At 35.4% G+C, this 18580-nt stretch overlaps 1 protein-coding gene across 1 annotated transcript in view; it reads left to right on the top strand.

Annotated features, from left to right (window-relative positions):
• The first annotated feature begins 34 nt into the window (after positions 1–34).
• oplah (5-oxoprolinase, ATP-hydrolysing) overlaps positions 35–18580 on the top strand; it is a 40839-nt gene continuing 22293 nt past the window's right edge. Inside the window, exons 1-10 of the mRNA XM_051914906.1 lie at positions 35–175; positions 899–1082; positions 1214–1405; positions 2995–3109; positions 3445–3568; positions 4859–5054; positions 5797–5962; positions 8233–8371; positions 9594–9661; positions 13327–13610. Coding sequence (XP_051770866.1) covers positions 912–1082; positions 1214–1405; positions 2995–3109; positions 3445–3568; positions 4859–5054; positions 5797–5962; positions 8233–8371; positions 9594–9661; positions 13327–13610 — 1455 coding nt within the window. The 5' untranslated portion in view covers positions 35–175; positions 899–911. The remainder of the gene's footprint in view (positions 176–898; positions 1083–1213; positions 1406–2994; positions 3110–3444; positions 3569–4858; positions 5055–5796; positions 5963–8232; positions 8372–9593; positions 9662–13326; positions 13611–18580) is intronic.

Genomic DNA, 18580 nt, shown 5'->3' on the forward strand with positions numbered 1-18580 from the left:
CCCTGGAAGAGAACACGGCCTCAGTCACGTGATATCTGAGAAGGCGGAGGCAGTCTAGCGGAGGTGGTGCTGAACTTCTCCACATCGAAGCGGTGAAGTGTGGCATATTTGTAAACAGACAGTACAACACGAGAGGAATCGTCTATTCGTTTCTTGTTTCACTAGCGCTTCAAGTGTAAGTACAGCAGGATAGGCTCATGTTGTAATTGCCTTATAGTTCATGTATGCATGTATGTAATGCATTTATTGACAGAAACATTGCAACACATACAGTATAGTCAGTGATCTTTAGCCTAGTTAAGGTTTAAGGGATTGTGCTGCCCTTTAAGCTTTTAGTTTCCATGTGCACCTATTTATAACAGCTGAGCATCTGCAGACAGCACACAGCGTTTTTTTTCCAGACTGCGTTTTATCATAGCGTACCTGCATAATTTAACTATTAATATTTGCATAAGCACGTTCTAATTTAAAATGATAGTTCAAAAACTGTTGTGTATGGCTTTCTTTCTTTTCTCCTTTTGCCAAGAGGAGGAAGAATGTCTCTCACTTATTTTATTTCTGTTATTACACCAATCATTTCTGGTTTCAAATGTCAGCATCCTTATTTCTTGTGTTTTTCAATAAGGAGCTAGATAATGTCTTAAACTTAATTTGTATGATGGGTAAATACCACATTCACAAAGCAAGATACCTTAAATTTAATCCCAACTATAAAGTATTGTTTAAGTTTACAATTATCATCGCTTCAATTTTTTTTGAAGAGAAATCAGTTGTAAGTAAATAAAGGCAGATTTTTCATTTTTGGTTTAACTGTCCCTTTATGCAGTCTAGGTAGGATTAGCTGCTAAGTTTTGAGATCCAGCCAGTGTGTCAACTTTAAATGTTGTGCTCATTGCAGTCTGTGTCCCAGCATGGCTGAAACTAAAGGGAAGTTTGATTTTGCTATTGATCGGGGAGGAACCTTCACGGATGTGTTTGCCCGTTTGCCCGATGGTAGAGAGAGAGTCCTAAAACTGCTGTCACACGACCCCCAGAACTACAGAGACGCCCCTACTGAGGGCATTCGCCGAGTACTGGAGGAGGTGAGGAGAAAACCTTTTTTGGTTATGGATTAGATCTGGGGAGGATAGGTCAAAATGTAGAGAACAGAAGTGCACGAAATTAAAATATCACATAAAATCCACTTTGTTTGTTGGGTTAATGAATTAAACAGGAGACGGGGCAGAGCTTTGCTCGAGATCAGCCCTTGGACACTTCTCAGATTGGCTGGATTCGGATGGGCACCACAGTGGCCACTAATGCCTTATTGGAGCGCCAGGGTGAGAGAACAGCACTACTGGTGACACGTGGATTTCGGGACCTGCTACATATCGGCACGCAAGCGCGACCTAACCTGTTTGATCTGGTGAGTAATAGTGACGATGTAAATTCATCCCTGTGACTCGGTGGTGACCAGAAAGGGGTCTTTATGAGTGCTGAGCCTTTGAATGATGAATCATTCACTCAACAGATTCATTTAAACTCACAACAGTTCTTGATACTTTATTACAGCGGGCATGTGCAAGATACTCAAGAAATGCTTTTTAAAGTATTAGTTCACTTTAAAATGAAAATTACCCCAAGATTTACTCACCGTCAAGCCATCCTAGGTGTATATGACTTTCTTCTTTCTGATGAACACAATCGGAGTTATATTAATAAATATCCTGACAAGCTTTATAATGGCTGTGAACGGGGCCAACGAGTATGAAGCTCAAAAAAGTGCATCCATCCGTAATAAACGTACTCCACACGGCTCTGGTGGGTTAATTAAGGCCTTCTAAAGCAAAGCGATGCATTTGTGTAAGAAAAATAACCATATTTAGCAAGTTATAAAGTAAAATATCTAGCTTCTGCCAGACCGCCTTTCGTATTCAACTTACGAAGAAAGTGTAACGCCTCTCGCCGTTCAAACCGCTTATGTTACATCCTACGCCTGATGTATTCAACTTACGACGTCGCGTCAGTTACACTTTTTTCGTAAGTTGAATACGAAAGGCGTAGGATGTAACGTAAGCGGTTTGAACTGCGAGAGGCATTACACTTCTTTTTCAAAAAAGTCTTCTTGTCCCAAGAGCTATATTTCAAAAGGTTTTGAGTCAAATGTCAGAACGGATTGTTTTCTCTAGTTGAGAAAAAAATCCTAATTGAAATAATGTTTGTGATTCTGGTATTGTAAAATTCCAGTAGCATATTTTTGTAAAAGCTCTTGACTAAAAAGGGAACACGATGAAACCACACTGGTTTGTAGTCAGGCAAGGGTCAACTATGTAACTATATAACTATATAATGAAGTTAAATTTTAACAGAAAGTTTAAACTGTGTTCTCTGGACAAGGGTATTTTTCATAAATGACTGTTCCTGGCAGTGGACTAGTTGAGCAGTAGTATCAATGATTTAAGTATGTTTGACTTGAGACCATAGCGATGTAGTGAGAGATGGATCATTTGTGACATGATTGTGGACCTCCTGAGGACCATATTTAAATATTTTTAAGTACTGTCTATTATTTTCGCAATTCAATCAATATTTAGCATTATAAAATCAATTATTGAACATCACAAACTAATTGTATTAATTAACTTGCCAGCCTCCACTAGCCTGCAAAAATCCTGTCTGCCACAATTCCTCTTTCCATTTGGGATGCACATATATTCGGTCCATATCAGTTTTTGCCCAATATTGATGTTCTAATGATGTTGCAGGTTCTCCGGTTTCCCCCGCCTCTTAAAACACAGCAGTTTTTGCACAAAAACAGTATTTTCCAGAGTGAATCAAAGTACACACTGGAAATGCAGCAGTATGAAACCCCAGAAGATAATGAATGTTTCATCTCACCACTGAAAAACAGTTCACAATCAACAATGCTTTGATGAAATTCCTAGATAATCAAGTGTGTTGTTGTTGTAGGGGCTGCTTGTGAGTGTTTCAAAGTGTGTGTTGTTGTTGTTTTAGGAGGTGTGTATGCCGGATGTGCTGTATGAGGAGGTGATTGAAGTGGAGGAGAGGGTTATTCTCAGACAAGATTCCTGTCAGCTTCCCAGAAACGAGCCCAAACGAATAGTAACAGGTGAACAACTTGTCAACATCTATTGCACATACCTCACATACAAAATAATTGTCACAATATACTGTATGCATTGTTAGTTCTTCTCAGTGCAGAAGGGCAGTTATTGAAACTGAGCTGCAAAAACTACTTGATCTGAAATTCCACAAGTTGAGAGAAAGAGAGAGGGATAGAAAGAGCGTAAAATGGCCATTAAAGCTAACTTAGAGTGTAAGAAACCTTGACTAACATTGTATGTAGCTGTTTGAAACTAGTTTTGTTGGTTTATCCAGTCTCCAAACAGAATCTCTAACGTCAACTGATGATATCTAAGCATGGAATCTCTGTGTCTCTCTCAGGCAGTACAGGAGAAAGTCTGGAGGTGTGGCGTGAGTTGGATCTTCAACGTGTTGAGCAGGATTTGAGACGTGTGCAATCCAAAGGCATCAGAAGTCTAGCGGTGCTGCTACTGCACTCTTACACGTTTGTATAGATCATTATATTTATCTTATGTATTCAATACATGTCTCTACATCAGAACATTTAACTTTAAGGTTAAACCACTGTAGTCACGTGGACTATTTTAACAATGTCTTTACTACTTTTCTGGACCTTGAATGATGGTAATTATGTTGCTTTCTATGGGGGATAAAAAATTAAAAAAAACTCTTGGATTTCATCAAAAATACCTTAATTTGTGTTCCGAAGATGAACAAAGGTCTTACAGGTTTGGAATGTCATGAGGATGAATGCATAAAGACAGAAATTTCATTTTTGGGTGAACTAACCCTTTAAAGCTAAATTTTAACCTCAGTCCCTGGGTGGCAGGGAAAGCAGTGTGTATCAGTAGACACAAAGCACAGCATCTCTAACTAATGATCATGTGACTGGGTTTCTTTAAGCTTTTTTTAGTGTGATTTTAATTTCATTTAAGCATTTTTAGAGTATTGCACTTGCTAATAGTACTCAAAATGGAATTCCAATATTGTACAGCTTTAACCGAGACAACTTATCTACCACATTTTTTTAAAATCTAAATTTAATGTAACAGTCACCTCTTGAAGATACAGTAGTAGCAGTAGTATAATGTGTTATGCCATAATTATAACATTTTCAAAAGTTAAAAGATTATTTTAGAATAATTTTACAGTGGTGATACAATTTTGTTTTCCTGTCTAATACTGTGTAGAGCTAGTAGTAGAGCTTGCCTGTTGTGATCGTATCATTGAGTGCATATATCACTTTGCTGCTTCATTGCTTATATGATTTCAAATACATTTATATTGCTTAAGATTATATTGTACTCTCCCTACAATTTTTAGTTTTTAAAAAGTCAACTGTCAATAATATATTGTCAATAATCATACCTAAATATTTAAAATACTTTACCACTTCCATTTTCTCACCCCTCACTATAATCTTATTACACCACCTGAAATTATAGTGAGGAGTGAGACAGTTGAAATGGTAAAACATTTTAAACAATTGAGATTGAAATATACCTGCAAACAGGGGAACGAGAGAGTTATTCATCTGTGTGAGAATGACAGAAGTACTCATGAGAGTACTCATGACTTGGTATAAAGAGGGAGTGAAAGTGGTCTGTGCACTGAGCCCTGTGGAACACCAGTTGGTACTTGGTGTGGAGATGAAATTTCCTAATGCCCAGTGTGCCATTATATCAAACACTGAAATAATTAAAACACACTGAGACACACATCTGATCATATTTATTGAAATCATATTTATAATTTCTGATTGTGTCTGTTTCAGATGGGCAGCTCATGAGAAGGCTGTGGGGTCTTTGGCGAAGCGTCTTGGTTTCACTCAGGTGTCTCTTTCCAGTGAGGTGATGCCCATGGTGCGAGCAGTGCCTCGTGGGTACACTGTTTGTACTGACGCCTACCTTACACCAAAAATACACCTATACCTCACTGAATTCACTGCAGGCTTTAAAGGAGGCTTGAAGGTATGTGTGTGTTTTACTTTATCAAGCTACCCCTTATAGGTGCAGTAAGCAATTTCTGAGAAACATTGTTAAACACTGTTGATATTTGAAATCAACCCAAACAAACACTCCCCTCCCTTCATTGCTCCGTCCGCTAAATGCACAAACGCACAATGCAAGAGTGAATGACGAATGAACGATAAGGAAGAACAAAAATGAACATATAATACACAAGAGTATACAAGCAAGATTCACCAGCAGCACACCAGCTCCAGACAAACAATGACACTCAAAACTGTCCTTTTACTATAGCTAACGTTACAACAGCAGCGTAATTTGGTTCTGTGAAACAAAGCAAAATCGACGTTACTCATGTATGGAGAAGAATCAGTGCAACCTCAGCATCCGTTTTCAGGCCTTCCTGCTTAGGTCTCTCCAGCGCTGGAAAGCTTTTCTAATATTAACACGGGTCCTAAAGCTCTTGCCTGATCATAACCCTTCTTTTTCCAGTGATGTTCCTTTGACCCTTTTCTCTTTTGTAATGTCTCTCAGCCATCTCTCTTTCTACAGTCTTTCCTCAAATTTCCTTCTTGCTCACTCTCTCTCCTCCCCCCTCATGAGTGTATACACCCCCTACTGCTGATTGGCAAGTGTGTTGTGGTGCTATGTCCGATCCACTTTCAACAACATTTCTCAGAAATCGCTTACTGCAGCTTTAAATTAATACCCTATCTCTCTCTCTTTCTCTCTCTCTCTTTCTCAGGGTGTGGATGTGTTATTCATGCAGTCAGATGGTGGGCTGACACCAATGGAGCAGTTCTGTGGCTCTCGGGCAGTGCTCTCTGGTCCTGCTGGAGGAGTTGTGGGCTATGCCGTCACATGTTATGGGTTTACGGAAAAGAAGCCCGTCATTGGTTTCGACATGGGAGGTGATATATGATGAAGGTTTAAAAGAATACTTCATCCAAAAACGAAAAACATGTCATCATTTACTCTTGTTGTTTAAAACTCCTATGGCTGACTTTTTTTTCTATGAAATGCATAAGGAGATGTTCACGACAATACTTACAAAAATTAATATTGGGTAAAAGGAGGAACATTTTAAATAAAACTTACTTAATAAGGGCCACCCATTCATGCCTGCATGATCTCTAATGGTGACTAGAAAACAAAGGGGTTGACATTGATCTTATGCGGCACCCATGTTCTTTTCTATTCTTCTCTGCTATTTCTTGTGAAATTGATTTGGTTTTATGTTTTATTATATCTCCCTACCGCAAAGACATTGTTTATTAAACAGTGTATAGAAAAAATATGGGACAAATCACATGCCATAGTGATTCAATACAGGATGTATCATTTCATCTATAAATAGGGACGATCCTGAATTTCATAGATTGATAATAACAGTTCATATATCAATAGCCTAATGAAAAGAATAGTGTTAAATAATATATAGTTGCTTAAAGAAGAAATTGCGACCCATGATAATGAACTTAAATTAAGCATTGACAGCCAGATGATCTTTATTGATATATCAGAATTACCATAGCCAGCATTGCATGTTACCTTTTATTTGACAGAAACCACTGTGTGTCAGTAATCTGGTTTCACAACATACATCTTAAGTGCACTATAAAACTCAATGGCCTGGTTTCACAGACAGGGCTTAGACAAAGCCAGGATTAAGCCTTGGTTCAATTAGGACATTTAAGTAGCTTTTATAAATGTACCCTTAAAAAAAACATTACTGGTGTGAATCTTGAGACAAAACAATGGTAATGACATATTTTAAAAAATGTCAATGCAAGTTGCCTTCAGTTAAGACAGCTCAAACATGCATTTTAGTCTGGGACTAGCTTAAGCCTTGTCTGTGAAACCGGGGGAATAAGTTCAGAATATTCAAAACATTTGAGGAAACTTAGTACCTTAAAAAATGTAAGTAAACTAACTTTTTTTGGCAACACTTTATTTTACAGTGTCATTGTTATGTATGTTACATGTAGTTACTATAGTAATAACAGTAAATTATGCATAGATAAATGCAACTAACCCTAAACCAAACCAAACCCTAATCTTACCCCTATAGTAAGTACATGTAGTTACTTAATATTCCTCAGTACTTAAATGTATAATTACACTGTAACAAAGACACCTTAAAATAAAGTGTAACCCTCTTTTTTTTAAGTTAGTAGAACTTAAAATTTTTGTAACAAGTGGGGTAGGGCTGAGAGCCGTGGAAGCAGAGCAAGGCCAGTGTGGTGCACAGGTATCTCTCATTAACAATCACGTCACCTGCATCCCTTCGCTCCCACAGTTCTCAGCCTCGCCCAACTCATCATAATTACATAGAGTTAATTTACATAAACATCACATTCAGATGTTGGTTAGATGTTAGCAAATAACACATGCTATTATAACTGTCAAAGAGACTGTCATTATATACTTGCATTTATATAATCAAACGTATATATGGTCTTAAAAGTTTTGCAGCCCATCCTCAACCTAACCACAGGCTCTACTCTTCACCACAGTGGTAACCATACAAAACTAACATAACAGAACCCCCTGTAAATCACAACATAACACTTAACATTAAACACTAACTTGTGTCTCCCCATGTTAATCTTGTGCAAAAACACACAAAATAACACTTAATTTCAACATTTATGTATACAATCTGACAAATTAGAAATCTTCTGCAACTCAACTCAGTCATATTAAGTTCAGCTTACTACAATGAAATTGAGTTCACACAACTTTTTTCTATTAAGTACAATGAACTTTCATTATTATTTGAGTGAAACAAACTCATTTCATTTAATCAATTTCACTACTTTTTACCTTACAATAAAATCATATAGTGACCAGGAGCTGTTAAGATTTAAATAGGACAAAATCATACTAAACCATACCATACCATACCATAAAAGTATCATACTGTAACAGTACTGTAACTTGTGCATTATCGTCTAAGTCTTCTGCATTCATATGATGCCTTGTGTGAGGAACTGACTGAAATTTAAGTAATTCAGGCTATTCACTAAAAATCTTGCCTTCCAGCACAGGTCTCAAATCTTATATCTTATGTATGTATTTGTTCATGCTTAGCATGCAGTGAAGAAAGTGTTGAACTGATTTCAGAAAACAGAAACATTTGAGCAATTTGACATTACTGATGATGGATTTGTTTGTACAGGCACCTCTACAGATGTGAGCAGATACGCTGGACAGTATGAACATGTGTTTGAAGCAACTATCGCTGGCATCACCCTGCAGGCACCACAGCTTGACATCAGCACTGTCGCAGCAGGAGGAGGCTCTCGGCTGTTCTTCCGGTAACAATCATACAGTATGAATATAGATAACAATGTAATTATTGATTTGTTGAGTCTGTGCTTTTATATTGTAATGCTTTTTCTAACCATTTTTAGACATTGTAAAGCATTCTTTTAGATTTAGATAGGTTGGTTCAGTTGTTCTCATTGTGATTTTTCATAAGACAGATAAGTAAGAACCAGTGGCATTTCAATCAATGACCAATTATTTGTTGTTAATAATTTAATTGGTTAAGATTACTGATTAATCAATGTCAGCACAAATGCGTTCATGCAAACACTGGCTGTGCAATCATCTAAAGCTAGTGTGCACACTCAGTTTTGGAATGTTTCTCTATAAATAAAGATTATGTTCACTGCAAACATCCTTGACAGGAGCCTATCTCTTCAGTCATGGTTACAGTACAGTCTTTTCTGTACTTTTCCTATTTGCTTCATGTTCTGCATCTTGCCCTTCACCCCACTTGTTTATTACTCTCCTGACTTCTTTCCATTTCCATGTGCAAATTCCAGTCGGGAGTGAAAATTAGTGGTTGACTGATGATATCTTAGAGAGCATTGTGCCTGGTGGCAAGAAATAAAGCCGATATCACATTTATTTAATTTATTAGTAAATAAGATAGAGACACAACATTTGATGTAGTGAAATTTGTATTTGTATTTTACATAAAATGTATTAAAATGAATCAATTTGAAAAAAATATTTGCACTTGATAAAAAGTAAATCACCACTGTCAAAATAAATTTGTTTCTTTCGACAGTTATTGGCCAACTAATATATTTACTAATACATTTAAGATCAAAAGTTGTATTTGTTAACATTTGTTAATTCACTGTAAACTAACTTGAACATGAATGTTATTATTTACTAACATCATCAAAGCATAATAAATACTGTAAGAATACATTTCTCATTGTTAGTTCATGTTAGTTAATGCATTAACAAATGTTAACAAATGAGACCTTATTGTTTGTTAAAACTACCTTTTGAAATATTTTCATGCATGAAGGTATATAATATATCACAAATGACTTGAACTATCCCATCATCTAGCTTTAAAATTATATACCACCCTGGATCATGTGACTTCCAGAGAGAACGTTTTATATACCACACAAAACGTTAACATGTCATAGTACACTTACAACCATAAAGAATGAGAGCTTAACTGTATTAACCCTGTGTAAGTTAGGAGAGTTGAATATTTCTTCTGTATTTCAGGTCAGGGATGTTTGTTGTGGGGCCAGAGTCTGCTGGTGCTCATCCTGGACCGGCCTGCTATAGGAAGGGTAAGAGCGGATGTTAGGTTCTTATCAGACTCACCGTCTTTCAGTCTTCTTCTTCTTACTTGTACATTTCACACTTAGTTCTACATTGCCTAATACTTGCTCTTGCCCAACTGTCCTTCACGTGTTAAACAACTCAAATGTCTCCCGTCTATTGCTGTGTCCCAGTTCACATGCCTCAGTATATATAAGTGTAAGTTGTTAGAAAGTACTATGACATTAAAAGGTTAGTTCACCTAAAAATGAAAAAAATTGTCATCAATTACTCATCCTCATGTCATTCGCAACCTGAAAGTCTCGCAAGACTTTCATTCATCGTCAAAACACAAATGAAGATTTTTTAAATGAAATCTGAGAGATTTCTGTCCACGCAACTACCACTTTGACGCTTCAAAAAGTTCATAAAGAGATCGTAAAACTAATCCATATGAATCGAGCCGTTTAGTCCAACTTTTTTGAAGAGACTAGGTTGCTTTATATGATGAACAGATTGAATTTAGGGTTTTATTCATATATAAATATTGACCAGCGAACATAAACAGAAGCTCAACCGAACCTGTTTGACAAAAATTTGGAGTCAGTAAGATTTTTAAATTTTTATTCTTTAAAGAAATGTATACTTTTTCTCAGCATGGATGAATTAAGTTGATCAAAAGTGACAGTACAGACTTTTATCATGTTAACAAAAGATTTCTGTTTCAAATAAATGCTGTCAAAGAATCCTGAAAAAAATGTGTCACAGTTTCCACAAAAATCTTAAGCAGCACAACCATTTTCAACATTGATAATAATAATGAGAAGAAATGTTTCTTGAGTACCAAATCAGCATGTGAGAATGAATATCTGAATAATAATAATGTGAAGAATAGAGTAATGGCTGCTGAAAATCTAGCTTTGTCATCACTGGAATAAATTACATTTTAAAATATATTAAAATAGAAATTATATAATTTTGTATCATTACAATGTTGAATTATAATAATATTTCACAATATTACTGTTTTTACTGTATTTTGATCAGACACAGCCTTGGTGAGCATAAGAGACTTCTTTCAAAAACATTAAATCTCTCTGACCCCAAACTTTTAAACAGTAGTGTAGGTAGAGTGAGTAACTTAATCCACACAATAATCTGAAAATTCTTCTCACATTGCTATGTCTATTGCTATGAGAGGGTGAAGAGGCCTCCATCAACATCAGCTTTATTGCCTACTGTATCAACACACTTGTTATATTTTTTAGAGATCCTTCTTTGATATACCGCTGTTTATATATTCATATATACTGTATTTGTAAGTGGGTCACATCATTTTTCTCCTCAGGGTCAAGGCTTGATCTTGAAAATACTTACATAAAGATTGTTAAATAAGCTTTCAAATTAAAATTTCCTGATAATTTACTCACCCCCATGTCATCCAAGATGTCCATGTCCTTCTTTCTTCAGTTGAAAAGAAATTAAGGTTTTTGATGAAAACATTCCAGGATTACTCTCCTTATAGTGGACTTCAGTTGGCCCCAAACGGTTGAAGGTCAAAATTACAGTTTTAGTGCAGCTTCAAAGGGCTTTAAACGATACCAGACGAGGAATAATGGTCTTATCTAGCGAAACGATCGGTCGAAACACCGCGTTGTTCCGTAAGTTGAATAGGAAATCGTCTGGTATCGTTTAAAGCCCTTTGAAGCTGCACTGAAACTGTAATTTTGAAGTCCATTATAAGGAGAATAATCCTGGAATGTTTTCATCAAAAACCTTAATTTCTTTTCGATTGAAGAAAGAAGGACATGGACATCTTGGATGACATAAGGGTGAGTAAATTATCAGGAAATTTTAATTTGAAAGTGGGCTAATACTTTAATTAACAAATTCATCCCGTCACCTATCATTGGAGGATCAAGCTTAACTGTCATCATTACCTTTATTTACTCTATATATCTTCAGTATGTTTTATTTATCTTTAATATGCATTACATAATTACTGTTTTAAAAACAAGGTCCCATCTATCAGAATCTTTTGCCATTTTTAGTGCATTTTTATAATTTAAAAAAAAACACTTTAAACTGCTATTTTTTAATTCAGCTATGGTGGGCAATTGACTTAGCAAATTCATGGCAAAGTATTCTCCTAAAACAACACCATATGTATGATTCAGCACTTAATTGCATCGATTTTATAAATAAAAAAAAGATCTATGTCTAGTCTCACCTTTGACTTATTTATTGGGGTGTTTGTATGCAGTGTTAATTTTGACAGCAAGTTTGATTTAGTTTTAGTAATAGTATTTTGACTAAAATGGCATTTTAGTTTTAGTCTTATTTTAGTCATCTGAATTGTTTTAGTTTTAGTCTAGTTTTAGTCGACCAAATATAATTAGATTTTAGTCGACTAAATCTACAATAGATTTAGTTGACTAAAATCCAGCAGTCAGTTAATAAAAACAAATAAATACAGTAGAACAAATATACAAATGAAATAAATTAATATTGAATAAAGTAATCAAATGTAAGTCTTCCTTGTATAAAACCTAGAGTTACTCAGTCAAGAGCAGTGAGTGATTTTCTTTTTATCTTCTCAGACAGCAGCAGGTTTAGGCTACTGTCACTTTAAGAACTATTGCACAGTTCCAAATATGATTTTCTCCCATCTATTTACTTTCACTTAAGACATAATCAACTGTTTAAATGAATACTTGCCAAAAATGTCTTCTTTCACTTAAATAAAATTGCTTTATTGTTTAAATTGGCAAAACACATGCAAATGTAGGATAAACTTTTTGTCAATTCCTTCAACTGTCCAGGGCCATCGTGCAGTCCTTATTGTCAAGCCCTGTATTTTATTGTAATTTATTTTGCATTTTCCTGGAAATTATGTCACTCCAAACGTTTACGAATGGTCTTGTTTTCCTTGACATCAAATGTGAAATTTATACATATGTCTGTTTTTCTCTTTCTCACAGACATTTTTAAATGTTTTATAAGACATGCAGCAATTGTCTGCTATTAACCCGGGTAGATCAGTGCGTTAACATTAGTGTGCATCTAATCTCCCTACCGCGCACATTCATTGTGATTAAATCTTCCCAAATCATATCTCCCTAACATTTTCATCTCATACTTATTCGTTAACAAAAGGTCAGTATTTTTTTATTATAGTTTTTGTCATTTAGTTACCGTCTCGTTTTCATCAATGAAAAAATGTTGGCGAAAATTATGACAAAAGTATTTCATCAACGAAATAAACACTGTTTGTAAGGCACTGTTCTTTGTAAAACTCATTTAAATAATATTTACTGTAAAACCACAAATGCTACCTGTCATACAACATCTAATAAATATAAGGTTAAGTTGTTTTGTCATTATAGCTGATGTCACAAGTAAAACCCTACCTGCTGATAGAAAAAGAAAAACTAAATGGCACTGAATGCAGGTGATCTTGGAAGCTCTGATGTACCACAAATCCAAAAGTCATAAGAGACCACAAGTCTCTTTTATGTTCTTTTTTCACTTTTAGGTTCATACATTTAAAATATGCTGCGACAGCTTCTGCCTTGCATACTTAGCCATGTTTTTTTTCAACCGAAAAAGTCTGAAGTCAGTGTGTCATAAAGACTGGACTCAAAGCTACACTAACTCTATGGCACATAATTATTCGGTTTCTCTTTTGGTTCAGGTGGTCCTCTGACTGTCACTGATGCAAATCTAGCCCTTGGTCGCTTGCTGCCTTCCTACTTCCCAAAAATCTTTGGCCCCGGAGAAAATGAGCCTCTCTCAACCGAGGAAACCATGAAGCATTTCCGCAAACTCACACAAGAAATTAACCACTTCCTTTCTACTAACCAATCTAGTAGTGCTTCTGGAAGACACCGCTCAGAAATGAGTGTAGAGGATGTTGCCATGGGCTTCATCAGTGTGGCCAATGAGGCCATGTGCCGGCCAATCAGAGCACTTACACAGGTACAGTACACTATTTTGTCACTTTCAGTTTTAATAGCTTACATAATAGAATAGCTGTGGTCTTTCTGTCCTTTAGCAGGAATTTACAGGCTGGTGGTTGTGATGAAATTAGAAAAAAAGGACATACGACCTGTTTACATTTAGACTGTGTCAATGCAAATAAAGTGATTTTAGCCTATATATATAGGATTATATGTAAGGATTTTGAATTAATCGCATGCGTTAACACATTAATGTTGACAGCACTAACATTATATATATATATATATATATATATATATATATGTATATATATATATATAATATAATATATATATATATATATATATATAATGTATAATATATATATATAATATATATAAAGTTGCAAGAAAAAGTATGTGAACCACTTGCAGAATCTGTGAAAATTTTAATAATTTTAACAAAATAAGGGGGATAATACAAAATGCATGTTATTTTTTATTTAGTACTGTCCTGAGTAAGATATTTTACATAAAAGATGTTTACATATAATCCACAAGACAAAAAAAAATAGCTGAATTTATTAAAATAACCCCATTCATAAGTATGTGAACCATACTGTGTGTGGTTACCTGGATGATCTACGACTGTTTTTTTGTTGTGTGATGGTTGTTCATGAGTCCCTTGTTTGTCCTGAGCAGTTAAACTGAGCTCTGTTCTTCAGAAAAAATCTCCAGGTCCTGCAGATTCTTCAGTTTTTCAGCATTTTTTGCATATTTGAACCCTTTCCAGCAGTGACTGAATGATTTTGAGATCAATCTTTTCACACTGAGGACAACTGAGGGACTCAAACACAACTTTTTTATTAAGAATCAATGGTTCACAAACTTTTGAACTGGGTCATTTTAATAAATTCAGCTATTTTTTTGTCTTATGGATTATATGTAAACATCTTTTATGTAAAATATCTTACTCAGGACAGTACTAAATAAAAAATAACATGCATTTTGTATGATCTCTCTTATTTTGTTAAAATTTTGCACGTTTTCACAGATTCTGCAAGTGGTTCACATACTTTTTTTGGAACTGTATATATACACTACCGTTCAAAAGTTTGGAATCGGTAAGATTTTTAATGTTTTAAAAGAAGTTTCGTCTGCTCACCAAAGCTGCATTCATTTAATTTAAATACAGTAAAAACATTAATATTGTGAAATATTTTTACAATTTAAAATAACTGTTTTATATTTGAAAATATTTTAAAATGTAATTTATTCTTGTGTTGGCAAAGCTGAATTTTTAGCATCATTACTCCAGTCTTCAGTTTCACATGATCCTTCAGAAATCATTCTAATATGCTGATTTGCTGCTCAAGAAACATTTATTGTGTACAATTGTACAAAATATTTGTGTACATTATTTTTTTTCAGGATTCTTTGATGAATAGAAAGTTCAAAAGAACAGCATTTATTTGAAATATAATCTTTTGTAACATTATAAATGTCTTTACTGTCACTTTTGATCGATTTTAATGCATCCTTGCTGAATAAAAGTATTAATTTCTTTAATTTCTTTTTAAAAAAATAAAAATAAAAATTCTTACTGACCCCAAACTTTTGAACGGTAGTGTATAATGTTACAAAAGCTTTGCATTTCAGATAAATGCTGTTCTTTTGAACTTTCTATTCATCAAGGAATCCTGAAAAAAAAGTACACAACTGTTTTCAACATTGATAATAATAAGAAATGTTTCTTGAGCAGCAATTCGGCATATTAGAATGATTTCTGAAGGATCATGTGACACTGAAGACTGGAGTAATGATGCTGAAAATTCAGCTGTCATCACAGGAATAAATTACTTTGTAAAATATATTCAAATAGAAAACAGTTATTTTAAATTGTAATAATATTTCACAATATTACTGTTTTTACTGTATTTTTAATTAATTAAATGCAGCCTTGGTGAGCAGACGAAACTTCTTTTAAAAACATTCTTTTAAAATCTTACTGATCCCAAACTTTTGAACGGTAATGTGTGTGTGTGTATATATATATATATATATATATATATATATATTTTTTTTTTTTTTTTTTTTTTTTTTTGCATTAACAAAGAGCAATTATATGACTTTATACAAATGCAACACTAATTGATGCCACCTTTCAGAATCCCCCTTAATTTAGAGCTTAATAAAGAGATATAGGCGGAGTGAATTTATTGCATCAAATATCACTTTACTCACAGCTGATTGATCCACTTTTGGTTTGCGACTTATTATCTAGAATAAAGTGCTGAACTGCATCCTAATTCATGCACTTACGCACTATTCTATGCCCTTTTTTAGTATAAATAGTGTGTTCACACTGAAATTTTAAAAATTAAAAAAAGTGCACTTCAAATACCCAGATGGTACATTTAATTAACCGTAAAAATGAAGTGTTGAATATTGGACACTTCATGCACTCAACTGTCAAAGCTTTCCTTATGTAACGGAGGGGGAGGGGCTATCAGACTGCAATGATGGATGAAAAAATGACCTTATGAAATTCATTTACTATTTATACACTAGATGGTTGAGTACATAGCATAAGTGCATAGTATAGTATGTCATCTGGGACATACCATGGCAATGAACACCAATAAAAACATTTCACCTTCTTGAGACTGAGAAACCAGAGTTTGCACAAAATAAACTCAAACTTATTTAGATAGCCACTTGTTAATATGATAACAAGATTACACTGAGATCAGGGACAGAGCGAACACAGGTAGATCTCATACACCTGCAAGAATAGTTCCTGTTTCTGCGAACAGAATTTGTGCACTGCACATAACAGATCAGCTGATGGCAACGTTCTGGCATCTCATGTGTTTGGTCACTGCTACTCTTACCAAAAAAATAGTACAGCGACAAAAGACTCGTTATGTTCAGCAATTTTAACTAAAGCACAGTCGACAGAGGAGTTGTGTTTTGCTTATGCTTGGAAAGACTGTGCGTTTTTGTAGTGTTTCCAGGTCCACAAACATTTTGACATTGACAAGTGGTGTTAGACCGCTGAGGAAGCTAATGAAAAGGTTGGTTAATAAAAAAATGACTGAGGTCTAGAGGTACTGGGGACCTCAATGGTGGGTACGGCCCTGGTTGCCCAACAGCTATATAGCCACTGTTTTTTTTGCAATTCTGAAATGTAACGCCCACCATCCAACCAATTGCTGCTTTACAGGACAGGTATCTAAATTTTTGTTTTGAAATCAGCTCTCTCTCAACAGGCTAAAAGGTATGATACATCTGAGCATGTGCTGGCATGTTTTGGAGGAGCTGGTTTTGCTTATGCTTGGAAAGACTGCTTCACAGAGCGCACTTTGTAGTGTTGCCAGGTCCACTTATTATAATCGTTTTTTGGGGTTGCTGTCTAAGCTTGGCTAATAAAGCGACTGAGTTCATGAAGTTATTAAAGTTAGCAGGTGCGGTATTTCGGTCTTATTTTCAGCATAAAGCATAACGTTTTTCTAGCAAGATCTGGCAACACGAACAAGTCAAGGCTCGTACCGCTTTCCCTGTGATTTAAGCAGAAGAGAGAAACATCTCTGATACACGTAAATGTGTCATTAACAACTAGTTTTTCAGTTTGGTTCCATACACTCATTTTTGTAAAAGCAGTTGTCACTACCTGCATTTTTCGGGAGTTAATCTGGATGTAGAATGCGATTGTCACTCCTGTAAATTACTGAACTGTGTGTATACAGAACATGATTAAGCACTAAAAGGTGAACCAGTTGCCCACAGGGCCGTACGCAGGGCTTTAGAAATAGCGACGTCCCAAAATTGATCTTGCTAGGTTTTGATCTTGTTTTTTTGACTAATCTATTCAATTAATGGTTCCAATTGCTCGCTCATAAAGAGCCACTTATCGCCACCTACTGGCTTAATGATGCAAGTTGCACTGAAGTCTCCACTATTAGGCCCTGTCCCAAATGGCACACTTCATATGTATTTTCGGTCTTGTGGACTTACAACGGCTGCCGCGTGCGCATGTCGTTTAAGTCTATGAGACTGTAGGGTGTCCCATTTGTCATTTTAGGTTTCACAAGGTTTCTCACGGCACCCCCTTTGCTGTCGATATGCACCCTCAATGCCCACTTTTGCCGAGCCCGCACTGAAGCAAGCTCCACAGCAGACTTCTTCCTGACAGTCAAAGAGGCGTTATGTCACAAAAGTGTGGACTCATAGGAAGACCGCGAGTGTTTAGGGTGCCATTTGGAACAGGGCCTTAGACTGTCAGTTTGTATGGAACATGCAAACACAGACAAACAGAGTGATACAAACGTTAAAAAGTCCCGGTGCTGATACTTGTGAAATATCACACATTCAAGGACCAGATATACAAATATATATTTATACAGTAGTACTATTATGGCATTATATTTATAATAGGTGCTTGAGTTGTTAAAGTGAGTCTATAGTTTCCACTGTAATTAGCAAAAATTATATCTGTGTTAAATAGGAATACACTGTAATAATGATAATCTCATCCTGGGCACCTGCTCTTCCTCTCTCAACTCCATCACCTTCTTTCTTTCTTCTTCTTTCAGTCTCCTTATCTTTCTTGGTCTGTATCTCTTCCCTTCCCAAAGCTGTGTTTTGATTGATAGTCTTTGCAAACTGTTTATTTCTGTCGGTCGTTTAACACTTCTATCGTAAAACAGCTGTTTAGTTTAGCTACTTACATCTTGTCTCACACTTTACGATCGTTAGCTGAAGTGTGAAGTGTCGCGCTGGAATTCGCACTCGGCTCGCAGGCAGCTTCTGTGAACATAAAGCCTGCCTACTTTAATTTGATTGGTCTTCTCAAACATTTTGACATTGATGAGCGGTGTTAGACTGCTGAGGCAGCTAATGAAAAGGTTGGTTAATATTAGGCACTTATTTCACAACCTTCATTATATATACCTCGAAAAATTACAATTTTACAATTCTGGAATGTAACGCCCACCATCCAACCAATTG

The sequence above is a fragment of the Ctenopharyngodon idella genome, chromosome 12 (genome assembly GCF_019924925.1).
Source record: "Ctenopharyngodon idella isolate HZGC_01 chromosome 12, HZGC01, whole genome shotgun sequence".
In the NCBI taxonomy this organism is placed as follows: domain Eukaryota; kingdom Metazoa; phylum Chordata; class Actinopteri; order Cypriniformes; family Xenocyprididae; genus Ctenopharyngodon; species Ctenopharyngodon idella.